Source organism: Macrobrachium rosenbergii, chromosome 6 (genome assembly GCF_040412425.1).
Source record: "Macrobrachium rosenbergii isolate ZJJX-2024 chromosome 6, ASM4041242v1, whole genome shotgun sequence".
Lineage (NCBI taxonomy): Eukaryota > Metazoa > Arthropoda > Malacostraca > Decapoda > Palaemonidae > Macrobrachium > Macrobrachium rosenbergii.
The window spans coordinates 65,177,111-65,193,322 of NC_089746.1; the positions used below are offsets into that span (position 1 = coordinate 65,177,111).

General features: G+C 38.1%; 1 protein-coding gene across 1 annotated transcript; it reads left to right on the forward strand.

Annotated features, from left to right (window-relative positions):
• Positions 1–1,402: 1,402 nt before the first annotated feature.
• Positions 1,403–12,578, forward strand: SrpRbeta (signal recognition particle receptor beta). Its single transcript, XM_067105988.1, has 5 exons — positions 1,403–1,847; positions 5,621–5,787; positions 7,554–7,693; positions 7,900–8,031; positions 11,086–12,578. Exons 1-5 carry the CDS (start codon positions 1,706–1,708, stop codon positions 11,282–11,284), a joined length of 780 nt encoding a protein of 259 aa, XP_066962089.1. The 5' UTR covers positions 1,403–1,705; the 3' UTR covers positions 11,285–12,578.
• Positions 12,579–16,212: the final 3,634 nt, after the last annotated feature.

A 16,212-nucleotide genomic window follows, 5' to 3' on the forward strand; every position in this document is an offset into this window, starting at 1 on the left:
AGATATACATTGCTCATAAAATGAGAAGACAACCACATACCCATTATCCAGACTAAATATTATGGGTTTCGGTTTTTTATACATGTCAAGAATACCTGCACTGGATATGTGATGGCCAAATTTTTAAATTCCTTGTGATCAATAGGGTAAAATTAAGCCTATAAATCTTGAAGGAGATGGCGGATGTTACTGAATCCTCTGACTCTACTCTGTAACCATAACCATGCAAAGTGCAACAAAAGCAACTGATTCTCCCACTTATGGGTCATCTGACAAAAGAGATATCATTCATAGTTAATCATTTTCCATTTTTCTAGGTTAAGAGCTAATTGGCTTAATAACTATGAGAATTAGAAGCATGGGAGCCTGCGGCATATTTTCCAAGGGGGAGCAAATCCTAATACATACACGGATAGTTTCCAGTATCAAGAAGACAAAGCTTTTGACACCCTTAGAACTAGCAGGTTAATGTGTATATATATATATATATATATATATATATATATATATATATATATATATATATATATACAGTGGAACTGTGACGCCAATAATTTAAGTGAGGCAAGATGCAATAAAAAAAAAGTTATATTGAATTTTTTTTCAAGTTCCATATACTATTCAACTGAAATCAAACATTTCTTGAAAGAATAACGCAGTTATATACTGCATACAAATATTATATACATTACAATGATACCTTTGATTTTGTAAGGTTGTCCAAAAATACAACAAAACAATGATTTATTGACAAAAAAAATATACACAACTTTCTTAAAAGGACTGCTGCCTTACCTGGACGAAGGCCCGGTGCATAAAGGGCATATGTGTGACCTGGGTCAACCAATTATACAAATACAAATATACAATCTGTGGTATATGACCTGCCAGACAAATGTTACAATAAATAATAATAGGTTATTAATGCCGACTGGTCTCATTTTTACATAATTCAACAGCAGAACACTTCCGATGACCGCGACCCGAGGTCCCTCCAAGATGAAGGCTGGAAGGTCCCTTACAGAAAACGGAGCGGAGGAGAACGAGTTTCAGGGGAGACCTTACAATTTACTTAAACTGAAAGAATATACTGCAGAATGGAAGGAAAACAAAGTGATGTAGTTCAATGTAATAAATTATATTTCAAGTTAGTCACTGTTCATTTGAAAAGGGACTGTAACCTTCTGTCCTGTGGTCACTACCAAACTTTTCATCTACCTGTCCTTTGCCATGAAACCTGATTGTTCAAATTGATTTTATCACGATGTATATATATATATATATATATATTAATTTTTTCAGGTCTTTCCTGTCTATCCAACTAATTACATCTCATTCTGTTTTTATTTAGGTTATATATTTCATATATTGTCAAAAGTCGATAGTCAACTGTTTTTCGTTTACATTTAGGATTTGACGTACCGTGATATTAATTCCGTATCACGTTATCGAGAAATCATTACTGGAATTTTATGTGTTCCAGATCATTTAGAATGTAAATTCTCTCTGGTAAGACTCATATACAATAAATATTAATAAAATTAGCAAAATAAAGAGATTATAATAATATTAAAAGTGTTTTTATGTTAGTTGAGGCAGTCACTTAAGAGTTGCCTCTCTGTCATCTGGCCGCTTTGACCAAACTCCCCCAGATTATTACACGTGTGTCCGGTTATTTCCCCGTCGTTTTTACAAGTGATAAAACATGGATGTGAAAGAGGAAGTAAGAGTGAAGAAGAGGATATCCCTGAAAGAAACATTTAATAAATTAATGCCGGAATGGAACGAAGAAAATGTGTTCATCGGGCAAGTGGTTACTGCGGTCCTGGTCGGCATCCTGACCCTGGGTAAGTGTGATAAATATCCTAGCAAATATCCTTCGTAGGAGGCTAGTTCTGATAGAGTGGGGTGTACTGTAGGCGCTACTTAATTAAGGGGCCTTTGCAGCGTTCCTTCGACCCCTAGCAGCAACCTCTCACATTTCTTTTACTGTGCCTCCGTTCACGTTCTCTCTCTTCCATCTGACTTTCCATCCTCTTGAAATTGTTGTTAAAACATTATTGTAGTTGTAGCACCTGATTCCCACCAGTTGCCGACTGGAACAGGTTATTACTGATTTTTGGGGGGGAGGGGTCCAGCGCCCCCCGGCCAGGTCAGGGCACGTCGCCCTAAGTTAGGTTAGGTAGATAAGATCTGGTTAGGTTAGGTTTACGGCTTTCAAATCTTTTACTGTCAGTTTCCCTTCCAGCGCTGAATTCCATACTCTACGCTATTCTAGCGTATTTTTGCAATCATATAAGCTTAGGGTTTAGTATCGCCTACGTAAATTAGGCCCTCAAATCTCTAGGCCACAAGATCCTCAGGTGGTATGTTGCATGACCCCCATACATATAGCAGTTTGGGGCAGAACTAGGCTTCTAACGTAACTTAGCTCATCAGGTCCATATTTACCTAGCGCTTGGTGTTTCTTTAAAAATGTTCAATAAGGCTGTCATGGCGATCTTCTAATACATCCTCAGATTCTACTCTTTTGTATTTTTCCCCCCATACAAAACGACCCACAGTTGTAGGTAGGAGGTAGCCTAAGGGGTTCTAGTATACAGTACCGTATCTGTAAACTACTAATTCATTATCGAAGCAAACGGGAACGTTCAGATCAGCCAGAGTAATCGAAAGAACCACGACTAGTTTTTTCAAGCGGCACCTAAATTCTAAAGTTTCAGTTAGCCTAATTGATGAAACCAGAACAAGAGAACCAATCAGGTTTCAGCATCGTTCATGTACCCAAATTTCATTGTGCAAAAAACCCCCAAGACATCCCAAATACACTAGCTATCCCTTACCTACAGGGGCACTGGGGCACAGAAGATCAGATTGGGAGCCCAGCTCGTGATCTGTCATTGTAACCAGAATCTTTCATGCGTACTTGCAAAATGATTGGCATGACATATGGAGCTAATTTGCCTAAGGTGAATATTGACATATATGATAGCAAACTTACAATCAGCATTGGAAAGTTAACTAAATGTGTGTCATTATGTGATTTATGTCACTTCATGTTAGAAACATTTGGGAAAGTGAATGGTGAAGGAAAAAACAAGACTTTAAGTCGTCTTTATGTTTCTCTTTCGTAGCCAGTACTGTAACGTTGCTCATAGCCAAAATTACTGGTAATAGTGATAATAATAATAGTATCTCTTCTGCCTTATAAATGAGATATTTTACTTTGTAGTATGGTCAAATTTTCTCTGAAACTCAAAGAAACTCAGATAATTCACATGTATTAATCAAGAAGCATTATTACTCTCCTTTACGCTGGAGGATTGGAGGTGGTGGAAAGTTCAGATCTTAGTACTGTGAACCCTATTTGCACAGTACAAGAGCCCCTGCAGGGAAAAAATTGCAAGTGAGGGTCTGTGCCTGATTGGTAGTGAGAATGGTGATGAGCTGCTAAGAAAGTAAAATGGGCCCATGAATCCAGGAAACAGGCAAGGGCCTTTTTGTAGCAGAGATTGCAGTTACTGCGTAGGTAACCAAGAGCTTGTTTTGCCAAAAATGGTTCCTGTGTGGACACAGACGGTGTACGTTACACGGCACTCCAGTTGCATCGAACATGGGTAATGTCCACCTCTGAAACAGCATTTGCCATGTTGGACGTTGGTGAAAGCCTCCCCTGTAACCAGTCATGAGTGACATCAGGCAAAAGGCAAGTCCATTGCCTTACAGGGAAGGATTGTTGCACCGGGCATGAGTGGAATAAGGGCATTATGATTAGAGTTGTCCATATGGATAGGTTTGTGTACTTTGATAGCAGTAATTTGACTGGTCCCATACTGGCAGACTTTATTGATGGCCTTCATTAGGATAGTATTGGACTAGGGCTGTAACAAACATGAATAGTATTTGTTGTACAACCTGAACAAACTTCATGCAATTTCAGGGCGACATGCCCGGGACTCAAGTGTTTTGTGGATATCATTGAAAAAAGAAGTTCATTTGGACAGTATAATAATGAAAATTTGTAAACCAAGGTCATTGTTATCTGGGACTATTTGTGAGCAGCGAACATCCAAAATACACAAGTTCTCATGGATGTACATGCTAAGAAATTTCTTCCTTCCTTTGGAATGGGACTGATTGATGTGCAAGCATGCCCTTTGTTAATTAGGGCTGTTGCCAGATTGCATACATAGACCGGTTCGTAATAGAACATCATGACAATAAGAACTAAGGTCAAACCTTGGATTTCTTATGCCCTCATTTTCCTACAGTTCGGTTTTCGTCAACTTTTTTCGTCAGAATTTTGTCCCGGGTTTCATACATCCACTCGGATATTGTACAGCTGGAAACGCTCTGTCCCGGGCCCACTGCCTGACTGGGCCACTCATCGAGTGCCCAAACCTAGTTTGCTTTTATTGAAATGCAAAAAGTTGTAATTATAGCATGGAAAATATGAAAAAATTAATGACACAATAACATCATATATATATATAAACCTGTACAAAACAAATAAACATACATGTTACATATGCACATGTTACATATGCATTAAAAATTTGTCTCTCTTATCTCAGTGAGAGAGAGAGAGAGAGAGAGAGAGAGAGAGAGAGAGAGAGAGAGAGAGAGAGAGAGAGAGAGAGAGACTTAGTTTAGCCTGGGGAAAGAAACTGGCTTTTAAGCTTGCCCTGGTAATAAACTGGTTTTCTCCCCTCCTACTTATAGTGAACCCTCCCGTTGTCACAGCTTCCTAAACCAGTTTTCTCACCTCATTATAGCTCCTGCCAGCCTTCCAATAAAAGAAACACGATTGAATTCAAGAAAGAACTTGTAGCAAAGTTCGAAAGTTTTCCAAGGATTCTAACTAACTTTTGATACCTGAAGTCCTTATGCAAGGGGATTCCCCTTCCAAACAATAACCTGCATGAAAAGCAATTGATTACAATTTTGAAGAAACAAATACAGTACTAAATTTTTAAAGTACTGTAATTTACCATTTTTCCAAGGTGTACAAACAGAGATTACTGTAAAAATTTGGGATTTTTAAATGTATGAATGTGTGTGAATAATAAGTACATAATTTTTATGTACTAGTAAGTGCTTTTTGTGAATTTTTAGTAAGAATTCGATTATATATTTGTTGACGTGATGGAACTGAATTGCCTCCACGGCCCCAGCACTGGACTGCAGTATACATCCCAGATTTCATACAATCATTCATTCATTTATTAGGTAAATGCTGACTATCTCTGATGACGTTCCCTTTGTACATCTGACGAAGAAGGCAGAAGTAATGGGGTAGAGTGAGAAGCAAAGTAAAAAAATTAATTGAAATATTTTTAGCAGAGAGAGGGAGAGAGCAGGTTGCAAGGGAAAGGACAAAGTTAATAAAAGGGAAGCGTGGAGCATCCAGTAGGACCACCTCACTCACTAGTTTAATATGGCTGTGAAGTACAGTACTGTAATTTGAATGCAGTACATTGTCTTATATATTGAAGCCATTGAAAAAAACTTTTGAAGAGTAGCGGCTTTCTTCTTTAAACAAAAATACTTTCAGATAATAAAGTTGTTATGTTCAGTTGATTGATATTACAAGTTTTACAAACTTTGTGCCTTATTTCAGTGCTCATCCTGCGGCTGTTTCGAGGAGGCAGTAAAAAGCGTGGCGTGCTTCTTGTTGGCCTTTGTGAATCTGGAAAGACACTGTTATTTTCAAGACTCTGTCATGACAAGGAAGTTGTTTCAGTGACGTCGATGAAGGAATCTTCGGGAGAATATACTTTTGGAAAGGTATGTCTAATGTTATACTGTACAGTACTTGGTTTTGTTTGTGAATCTGTTGATGATGCCAAAGGTAGATTATAAAAAAGAAAGTGATCAGAGGGTTTCAGAATACTTGTGTAGGTCAGATAGAGAACTACAGGAAGAGAAAAGTCTCATTATTTAGCAACTTAAACAAAGGGAGGCTGCTTCATCATATTGTCAGTTGCTTCAGTATTTTTTTTTTCCTTGACAGGGTATTGAGTTTTTTTGTCAATATACTGCATAAATTTTTTAGTGGTGATATCTTTCTGTATTCTCCATATTTCATTTTTATTCTCTTAAGGCTTATCATGAACATTTTTCTTGGGAAATTGGTGTTGATATTGGCTCAAACTAGCAGAGAACACACTGCTAACTGGTGCTGGCAATTGTATAAAATGTTAAAAAGACTTGGAGGAAGGTATAAATATGCATAGATGAACCACATCATTGGCGTAGATATAGATCATTGTTGTTACATGAAGGCTGTGTGAATTCAAATGAATTAGATTTGCTAGCCTGCTTGATATCGGATCAAGAGCTAGAAAAAGCCATATTTTCAGTTGGTTGTGATGTTGATACGGGTCAGTCGGGTTAAAGCCTCAAATTTGTTTGATATTTTATATTTTTGTTTTTTGAGAGGAAGATGGTCTACTCTTTTTCTACATATGTGTGGTATAAATCTATCTAAACATACAATTTGGCTGATCACCCTGCACAGAAGGCTGAATAGTAGGAACACATACACATCCAGGTTGTCCCAAGGCATTGGAATCCATCTTCTATCACTGCCCAAGGGTCTGGGACAGGGGAACAGAAAACTGGAAGTTAACCACATAACTTGAGCAGTCTCTCTACTACTCAAGGATGTAGGGACCATTCCATTCCTACAACCCAACCCTGATGTCTGCTCTTCGAGTACATTCCACCTGCCAGGAATGACCCTGGCGCAGTCAACTTGATGGCTTGACAAACTGCCTACTCATATATCTACAACGCCAACTGGCACAGGGTTCAAGACAGTTACCCGTTAGCTGGCATAAACCATGACTGTTGCATTGTTGCTCATCAACACAACTGAATGACCTCTCAAGCAGTTGAGAGATGTAAGGACATTAACCCTACCAAGAGGACTTTCAACAAACAAATAGTGAAATGGAATCCTTTTCTTCCTTAAATACAGGTGCATATGCAACTTTATATTCCTAATCAGGCAATAGTAAATTGATGGGGTTATTTTAAAAGAAATTTAGTAAAAAAAAATTATGTAATGTCTTAAATGCAAACCCATCAGTTTTCTGGCAAGTCAACTTTGTATTTCTTGTTGTAAATCTACACAACACAGAAAATGACACTGATGTAAGGGATGCATACCTAGCTAGTAGGTGGGAATCTTTTTTTTTTTTTTTTTTTGTAGATTGCATTTACAGAGCCGCTGACTATAGGATCAGCCACTTAATTTTCGAACATACAAATCTCCTTGTACATTTGAGTTTTGTCATCTCAGCAGTACAGATCTGTCTTCTTGGTAAATATATATTTTCCATATGTCAGAGCATTCATTACCCTCCCAAGGGTAGTTAACTCAAATGAAGGACATTACTAGTTCTCCCATGGCATTTATGTCAGTTTTATTGGTCCTCATTCTCCTACTGCTGGTAGATGAAGGAAATGTGAGGTAGGATTTATAGTTTAGAACATTATAAGTAATTTCATGGTGGTATATATACAGTATATATATTTTTTTTTTACAGAAATCTCTCACCTTGTACGATTTACCTGGTCATGAGCGTATCAAGATGGCTGCCTTTGAAAAGGTGAAAAAACTTGCAAGAGGAATCATTTTCATGATTGATTCTGCTACTCTTCAGAAAGATGTTCGTGATGTTGCGGAGTAAGTGATTCGATTTTTTATTTATTGAATTAATGTTTATATGTTCGTATAAGGCGCAAAACTGTAACAGTAATTTCCCATACCTACCTCATGGATCAAGGAACATTGCACCTTACACTGGATATCGTTGTACTGTACTGTATTATATTCCGTGATTAGTAAAACTTATTAAAGAAAAAGTATATTTTTACTAAATTTTTTTTCAGATATCTCTACACCATATTGTGTGATAATGCCATTCAGAGTAGCAAAACAAGAGTCCTCATTGCTTGCAACAAACAAGACCTTCCTCTTGCCAGATCTGCTCAGCTTATTCAGAAGACCTTGGAAAAAGAAATGTGAGTTTTTGATGCATTAGATTTTGTAGGAAGTGAAGTTCCTATTGAACCTGTTTTATGTATGAAAAGGTTATTATTAAGAATAGTTCATAGTCATTAACATTCCACATTATATTTTTCTTCTGCAGAGTTAGTCATGAAATGAGCTTTGCATCGTTTTTGCTTGAATCTCATGTGGGTCAGATTTTCAGCAGTTCCTTTTTGCCACAATTTAATGTACCTCTTAGAGTTAGAGGGTATTTCCATATCTACTACTCTCTTACTAACTGCTTAATCATTGAGACCTCAATCCATTTTCTTATTACACCATGTTTCTGCAGTGTTTTCATTTTTTGTCATCAATCTTAGCATTTTGCAGCCACATCTCTTCGAAAATCCACCCCCTTCCATTTTCTGTCCGTGCCAATGTTTCTCTTAGAGTACAGGTAGTTTAGTCTCCAATACTTGCATCATAACATACTTATTATGGTTCATTTACCAGCAATCTTCCAGTTGGTGTTTCCACTTCATCCATGCTGTGCTACTCTCTTTTTCAGCACCTGCTTCATAGTTACTTGTTTCCCTAAGGTAATAGGAACGTTCTACCTCTTTTAAAGCCTGTAACTCAACTACAAAATCATGCTCCTCCTTCCTCCCCCTCATTTGTTTTCATACATTTAGGGCATCAAAAGTGGATTAGTGGTGAAGCAAATAATTTTTTAAACAAAACCAATATTTTCATACAAACTGATTATTTGTGATACAAAATTCCCATGTTGCAGTCCCTTTGATTTATCTCAGCTAATGGCCCAGAGAAGACAAATAGTTAAGCAGTTCATGACTGGGAAGTCAGAAATCCATTTCTTTGGCCTGAAAAATTAATATTATATAAGTAACTTACCAAATAATTACATAGCTACTAGTTTTTTATAAGTGACTTACCAAGTAATTACATAGCTACTAGGTTTCTACATGGCAATCTAAGAATTCAAATTTCGCAGTGGCATTACTATCATTCATGTAGGTGACAAGGTCCTGCCCACTTTCGGGACTGATAGGTACAACTCAGCTCTTTATAACTCATCAAAGAGCTTCAATTCATTTTCTGCCGGCTCCCCGACTAACATCGGTGGTTTTGTGCAGTCATCGTCATAATTTTTTTGAGATTTGTCCAGTATTGTGGTGAAGTATTCAAATTTTGCTTTTCTGGTGTGCACTGAAAACTTTCTGATGCTATTTAGAAATTTTGTTAGCTTTGTTAACTTTATTCTAATTAGCTAGGATGTCTGACTCTAGTCATTCTAGTGTTTGATACTGTTCCAAAGGTTGTGGGATTAGATCTGTTAAGATCTCGTTTGATTCTCACACTAAATGTGTGAAATGTAGGGGGCAGGACTGTAATATAGATTTTACTTGTTCTGAATGTCAGGATTGGGAAGAGCTGAAGTGGAAGCCTTTGAAATCACACCTAGCAAAATTAGATAGGGAAAGAAAGAGAAAGGCAGCCCTTAGAGCTGAGAATAAGGCTAGTTTAGCTCCTGTTCCTTCTCCTCCTGTGATAGAAGATAGTGTTATTTCTTCTCCTCAGATCCCTGCTTTGTCTCCAATCCTCAGCCCTCCTACTTCTTTGCCTCATACTCCTTTACCAGGTTCCTGTGCTTCCAATCTCACCATTGCCAGCCTCAAATCTAGATTTGACAAGAAATTTGAATTTTTAGCCAACACTTTTATGGAGTTGGGTGTATCATTTAAAGCCTTTGTGGAAAGGTCTTCCAGTGTACCCAGTGTTAGTAGTGCAATGCAAAGCGACAGTGTTGTGCGTGTTGAGGAGGTGGCTTCCTGTCCCACCAGCGCTCCTACACAAAGTCCCTGTCCCGCTCCCCTGCACCAGGGAGAAGACATACCGGAGGTCCAAGGGAGGCTGGTGGCTTTTGCTCACAGGTTGTCGCCCCATCCACCGAGCTTGTTGCCCTTCCCAGGCTTTGGCACAGCACCATTGGAAAGGTGTCTCAGTTAGTGCTGATCATCTGTCTTCGGACTCGGGTGACTCTTTGCCTGACAGGAAACGCCAACGGCGCTGAGTTGTCACCTCTCAACCTTTGAAGAGGCATTCTGCCATTGCGGACAGTTCTCCTCCTCCTGTTGAGAGGTATAAGGAGACAGGTGTCAGTCCGAAACCTTCATGCAGCTTCTCCATTCTGCCAGTCCCTTTCTCTTTGTTCTGAAATGCTCTATGTCTGTATGTTTTAGAATGGTGCATTTACAGTTTGTAGATGGTACAGGTAAAATTAGATCAATTTAAAGTTATCTACCGTACAGGTAAAGACATACAGAGAAACAGTAATACATAGGTTGCGCTAACTACAAACGAGAGAGAGAGAGAGAGAGAGAGAGAGAGAGAGAGAGAGAGAGAGAGAGAGAGAGAGAGAGAGAGAGAGAGACCTTTGACCTGCTAATCAGCAACACACCCCCTTTCTTGTCATGTTCAAGTGACATATCTGACAGCTTTGCATTTAAGCTTCTTCTCAAAAGATGAAGGAAAAACTTTGTTTGTTTCACATACAAATTTTGTAATCATAGTTATATTATTATTATTATTATTATTATTATTATTATTATTATTATTATTATTAATATTATTTGAAAATTAGGACTTATTATTAGGTAAAAAATATATTTATCATACAAAACAAATAAACATACATGTACCATAAAACTCGTGTATGACAGTTAGGTTCCAATGAAAAGTTTGTGTGTGTGTGAATTCGTGCAACTCGAATCATGTAAGTTCAGGGTATTACTGTAATGACTTTATTGATTACAAGCCTTTTGTAATTAATAAAAATTACTTTTTATTAACTACAAGCAAATTACTTATGAAAATCTGTGTGGGTTCATTCACTTAACATTGCTGTATATCTGGGAAGTGAGGGTAAGAACTTGTGGGTTCATTCACTTAACATTGCTGTATATCTGGGAAGTGAGGGTAAGAACTAGCTATCTGTTTGTATCTATGATAATCATGTTAATTTTGTAATATGGTACTAAGTTTTTAACTTTCTTTTCAATGTGCAGGAACTTGTTAAGAGTGACACAAGCCAATCAGCTACAGTCTGTTGGTGAAGGTGGTAATAATAATAGATATCTTGGCCATATTGGGAAGGACTTTGAGTTCAGTCACCTCTCACCTGTTAAAGTAGAGTTTGTTGAGGTCACTACAAAGAGTGGAGAGAACCTGAATCCACTGATGGCGTGGCTACAGCAGTTAGCCTGATTTTTAAGAAAATGCGAAGTGTCGGTACTTAAGAGACATTGTTTAGATCTTTGCAAGATCTAGGAGTTTGATGGAGTGTGTTCAAGATGCTCTGTAAGCTGTAAGAGTACAGTATTATTTGTGCTTTATGCGTAAGAACTGCTCTTGTTATAAAGTTGATGAATGATGCTGTAGTATGTGAGGTTACACTAAAAAATTTTTATAAGGAATTTTTTTTTCAGTAACAAATGTGATCGTTTATTATTTTTTTTTATAATGCTTCGGTATCTTATGTTACGGATGTATTTAATGTTTAGCATGGGGACAATTGCCATATTTTCTGGAAATAATGTGCACATACAATGTTGTTATTGGTTTTGGTATAAAACCATCCTTGTAAGAAAATAAGCTCAAAGAAAATGGCAGAAAGTTGAATAAAAATGAAGCTTTGTATAGAACAGTGTTTTAATATGGAAAAGGTACAATAATATGGCAATTTCATAAGCTGCTCCAAGATTGCATAATCTGTAATATTTAGGAAGTCAGTATCCTAGAAATGAGAAAGGTCACATTTCAAGGCTGTTTTATTTAAGGAGGTACTGAAGCCTACTGCTGCTTAAAAGCAGAGTTGTCTATTTTATATCTTAATAACTTCCTTCTTGATGTTATCTGTAATTTATGCTTTTGTAATCTTAATATAGTGGTACAAATAATCCATAAAACTGAGTTGGAGTAATAAACATTTACAGTAGTCTGATTTCATAATCCTGAATTTAATTTCTGGCAACACATTATAGGAACAAAAGCACTTGCTTATATTCGGTGCATTGATTTGTAGCAGGGTTTCACAAACAGCCCAAAATCAGAATGATTTTGTGAAAAATAGTTAGTACAGTATCTCCAGATACAATAGGCTTTCATTTATTTAGAGTTCAGAGTCTTATCTGAGATATTGGCTGATAAGTTTTGACAAGAGGTCAAATTACTGATCTTATGATTTGCTAATGCTCTCTTCTGTTTGAGCTACATAGTCTTAGAGTAAGTTATGTTTTTATTTACTAGTAGCCAAGCTGGGATATCAGTTTGAATATGGTAAAGGGTTGTACTAATTTTGCATAAGAAATTGCAGCTGCGGTTGCAATGACGCACTCTGAAATTCATGATGCTAGATTTTTGTGTTACTAAAAACTGATAAATAAGGCCATACAAGACTTTGTTCTTCATTGCAAAATGGAATTAGCATTGTCTTTGTTGTTATACGTAGTGAAGAAATTTCCACATTTCTAAAGAAAATAAAATTGCTGTCCAGGTTTAATTTCTTGCATTGCTTTTTATTTGTTCCTTAACAGGGATTCTTTTTATGTAAAGGAAAATGAGCAAAACAGCTAAAGTTGGATTCTAAGATGCCAAGTAAATGTGTCATTTTAGTTGTTTTATAAGTTGGGACCTATTTTTATAAACAGGCAAGTAATTAACAAGTAACTGTATTATAAAATTTTTGTTCAAGTTGGATTTTGCTTCTGTCAATAAGATAAGTAAGTAATAAGTAAGCATTAGGAGAGATGTTTGCCTTTGTTAATTGAAAATATGCAGTTTGAAATTATGAATTATGAGATAAGACAATGAAGGTCCAGGTTGTACAGATGGAGGAGCCAACTGGTTAAGACCAGTGTGGTTCACCAGTGGTAGTACATGAGCTTTTTTAACATTGTCCTTTTTACCCCATCTCCTACATTTCTTATGTTATGTTTGATATCTCTCTTTGGTATTTTGTCAAGCTGCTTAACTCTGAATTTGTCTTGCTTCACCCAGATTTTGCCTCTCATTTAAGAACAAATCTTATGTGCCAGTCATGTTAGGGTAATGTTTTTTCCTTCTAATATGACTGTGCTCATTCAGCCAATGGCCCAAGGTGCTATTATGGCAATGAAATGGCTATACTGGAGAAAGTTTATGGAGGAGGCAACGGTGGTGTTTGAGGGGACAGGCAGGAGAAGGAGTAAGGCTTGGATACAAAGGGGGAACAGGCACTGGAGAATCATCAACATTACTCTATGAAATCTGCCATCTATATCGTCATAGATGCATGGAAAGATGTCACTGTACAGATCATCGAGCATGGCTGGAAATGTATCCTGAAGGTAAAGGAAGGCATGATGGCCTAGGGAATCGAAGTTTACGACTTTAATGCCCAACTTGTGAACGGAGGTGACAACATCTCCAAGGATGATGTACGGGAGTGGCTGGACAATGACGGTGGCAACCCTGGCTTCCAAGTGTTATCTGACAGGAAAATAGCTGCTTCAGTTGCTGCTGGTGAGGAGGAAGCCCCTGAAGAAGACGATGGTAACGAGGTAGTTTCCCAACTATTGCCTTCGTACAAATATATGCAGATAGTCTTCAACATGTTTACTGACATAATGGAGGATCCCAACATTGACCGTAATGACTTCTTCAGCTACCTCCAACACCCTGGAGAAGTCGAGAAATGTAGTGTGTCTGAGATTGCAAAGCAGAACTGCCGATCGTATTGTCAGAGTACCCTCCACAGCTTCTTGAGATTCCAAACGCCTGTGCACCCAAGCCCATTGCCATTCACTCGGTCATTCAGCACAGAAATGCAGTGAGCACATCAGCACCCTTTGTTGATGTGAGAGGTTCATGCAGCCAAGAATCTGATGTGGTGTTGGCATATTTCGATAACCATGACCTTCTTGGCACCTCTATGCCTCTTCTGGCCAGTTTGCCACTTAATGTCTCACGGGAGTCACAGTCTCACGGGAGTCACAGGAGAAGGAGGCAAAGGAAGTTTTAGTACATGTACTGTATTGTGTGTTGGGTAAGAGAAAGAAAAGTAGTTTGCTTTTTTTTTTGTGTACTGCATATTTTTAAATGTTTTTGTTTAATGCATTTTGGCAAAATACAAAAAGTAGTGATGCTCATGTTATGTGGTAGAGTACTTTGTACAGAGTACTGTACTTTGTATACAGTATGTGTACTGTATTGTGTATGAGAGAGAAAAACAGATTCTCTCTTATATTGTGTTTTGGCAAAATAGGAGAGAGAGTGGTACCTGTGTTATAGAAAAAGTGGGTTTGCTTTTTTTGTACAAAGGTTATTTATACAGTATATTTTGAAACAAATACAGTATAGGGAAACAAGATTAGAAATTGGCTTTTGCATCCAATGTTCAGTTTAAACTGTGATGGTTGTTGTTTATAAGCATATTTAGTGTTTAAAGTTTTGCAATATTGACAGGGTTGGAGAGTAAGGGTATGAAGTTGCAATTTCATCTTCGTAGAGTTTTTTGACCATCGGAAAATTTCCATGATCCTGCAGGGCCTTAGCTCTGTTAATGCAGATACAGGAGAGAGTACTTGTAGTAAGAGCTAATAACTTTTCTCTCCAAAATTATTACAAGCTCCTATAATCTTTTAGCAAAAGCATTTTATTTGAAAAAACCAATTTACTTCACCACTAACCCATTATTTATGATTGGGCCAAAATAATTTAGCTGAGTAGAATCAGCTGCTGAACACTCCAGAACTGGCTAAAGGGTAGATGTAAATGAAATCCCAGTCCCTTCTGCCCTCTTTCCATGTCGGGGACTGCCTTCAGGCGATTTGGAACCTGGGAGTCCATCAGCATGGAGGATTAGGTTCTAGAGGCTCTCTGCTTTGGCTACCATCTGCCTTTTCTTGTCACAGTCCTCCATCACTGTCATACCCAAATGACCCCCATTGAGGAGATTTTGCTGGAGTCACTGGGATCTTGAGTCAGCTCTTTCTCACTCTGTTGTCTTGGCTTCAGCCAGCTCAACAAATCTTTGCTTAACCCCCTTCCATATGGAGGTTGTGTAGTTGGTAGTGATATATTCACAGATGGGATTTTCTTACTTCCATAGACATGAAGGATGTATACACATTCCCTTCCTAGGAAGTATCTTTGCTGCTTTTGGTGGGACCTTGTGCCCCAGTTCTAAGCCCTTTGCCGTGGTCTCTGCTATGCCCCTTAGGTCTTCACCAGGAGTGCCACCTTACTAACCTCCTGAGTTAACTGCTCTTATCTGTTGTGGAATTACCTGCTGCTTCTTCTGGACTTATGTCAGTCTGCAAGATCTGTTGCCATCCACCCATGAGATTTATCCGAGAACGGTTTTAGACATGGTAGCAGAGTTACCACGCCTCTTAAAGGAAAGGGTGTGATTCTACCTCAGGACCTATGATGAGTTCCTTCTTTGGTCTTGCCCTGGCCAAGCCTTTGCAGATGCTGTGTGGCCACCTGGTCACTCTGAAGAAATTGATTCTGCACAGCAGGCTTAGTGTTGGAAAGCAGCCGTGATGTCGCCTGGTGTCAAGATCTCTACCTTGGATACTGTTCTTTGCAACCTACATTGGTGAAGTGACTGCCAGAACCTGCTTAAGGGGGTTCCTCTCATTCGTTTTCAGATGCCGGGACTTTTGGATTGGAGCCACAGATCCAATGGTCTGGTCCAGAGAGAAAAGTTGCTTGCACATTAGCTTCCTCCAGCTTCAGGCAGTCTTTTTAGGCTTCCAAGCAATTATGGCAGTCGTGATAGGTAACTGCTTGCAAATTGTGGCTGACAACACCGCCTTAGCCTACCTGTGGAACCAAGGAAAAACAAGTTGCTCTGTCTCCTGGCCACATAGCTTTTTGCTCCTGGTTCATTCCACAAGTATGCATCGTATTGAGAGAATTTTGCAGCAGAACAAACCGAGTTCTGTAGAATGTAGGCCAAAGGCCTCACTGCCCTTATATTTTGTTCCACCTCGTTATATTTTTTTACTAAAGAATAAAGCCAATGAGATGCTTTTTAAAGAGAAACAAATCAGGCCTATTAAAAATACCTCCCGTTTTTAAAATGTTAAAAATTTTATTCCGACTGATGTAAAAAGGATAGATGGTTAAAAGAATTTACAAAATTCAGT

Excerpts from the sequence above, each read along its gene's own strand:
- SrpRbeta (XM_067105988.1), top strand. The coding sequence starts at position 1,706 with ATGGATGTGAAAGAGGAAGTAAGAGTGAAGAAGAGGATATCCCTGAAA. Across the intron at positions 7,694-7,899 it reads GATGTTCGTGATGTTGCGGA|ATATCTCTACACCATATTGT; the intron begins GTAAGTGATTCG and ends ATTTTTTTTCAG. Across the intron at positions 8,032-11,085 it reads AAGACCTTGGAAAAAGAAAT|GAACTTGTTAAGAGTGACAC; the intron begins GTGAGTTTTTGA and ends TTCAATGTGCAG.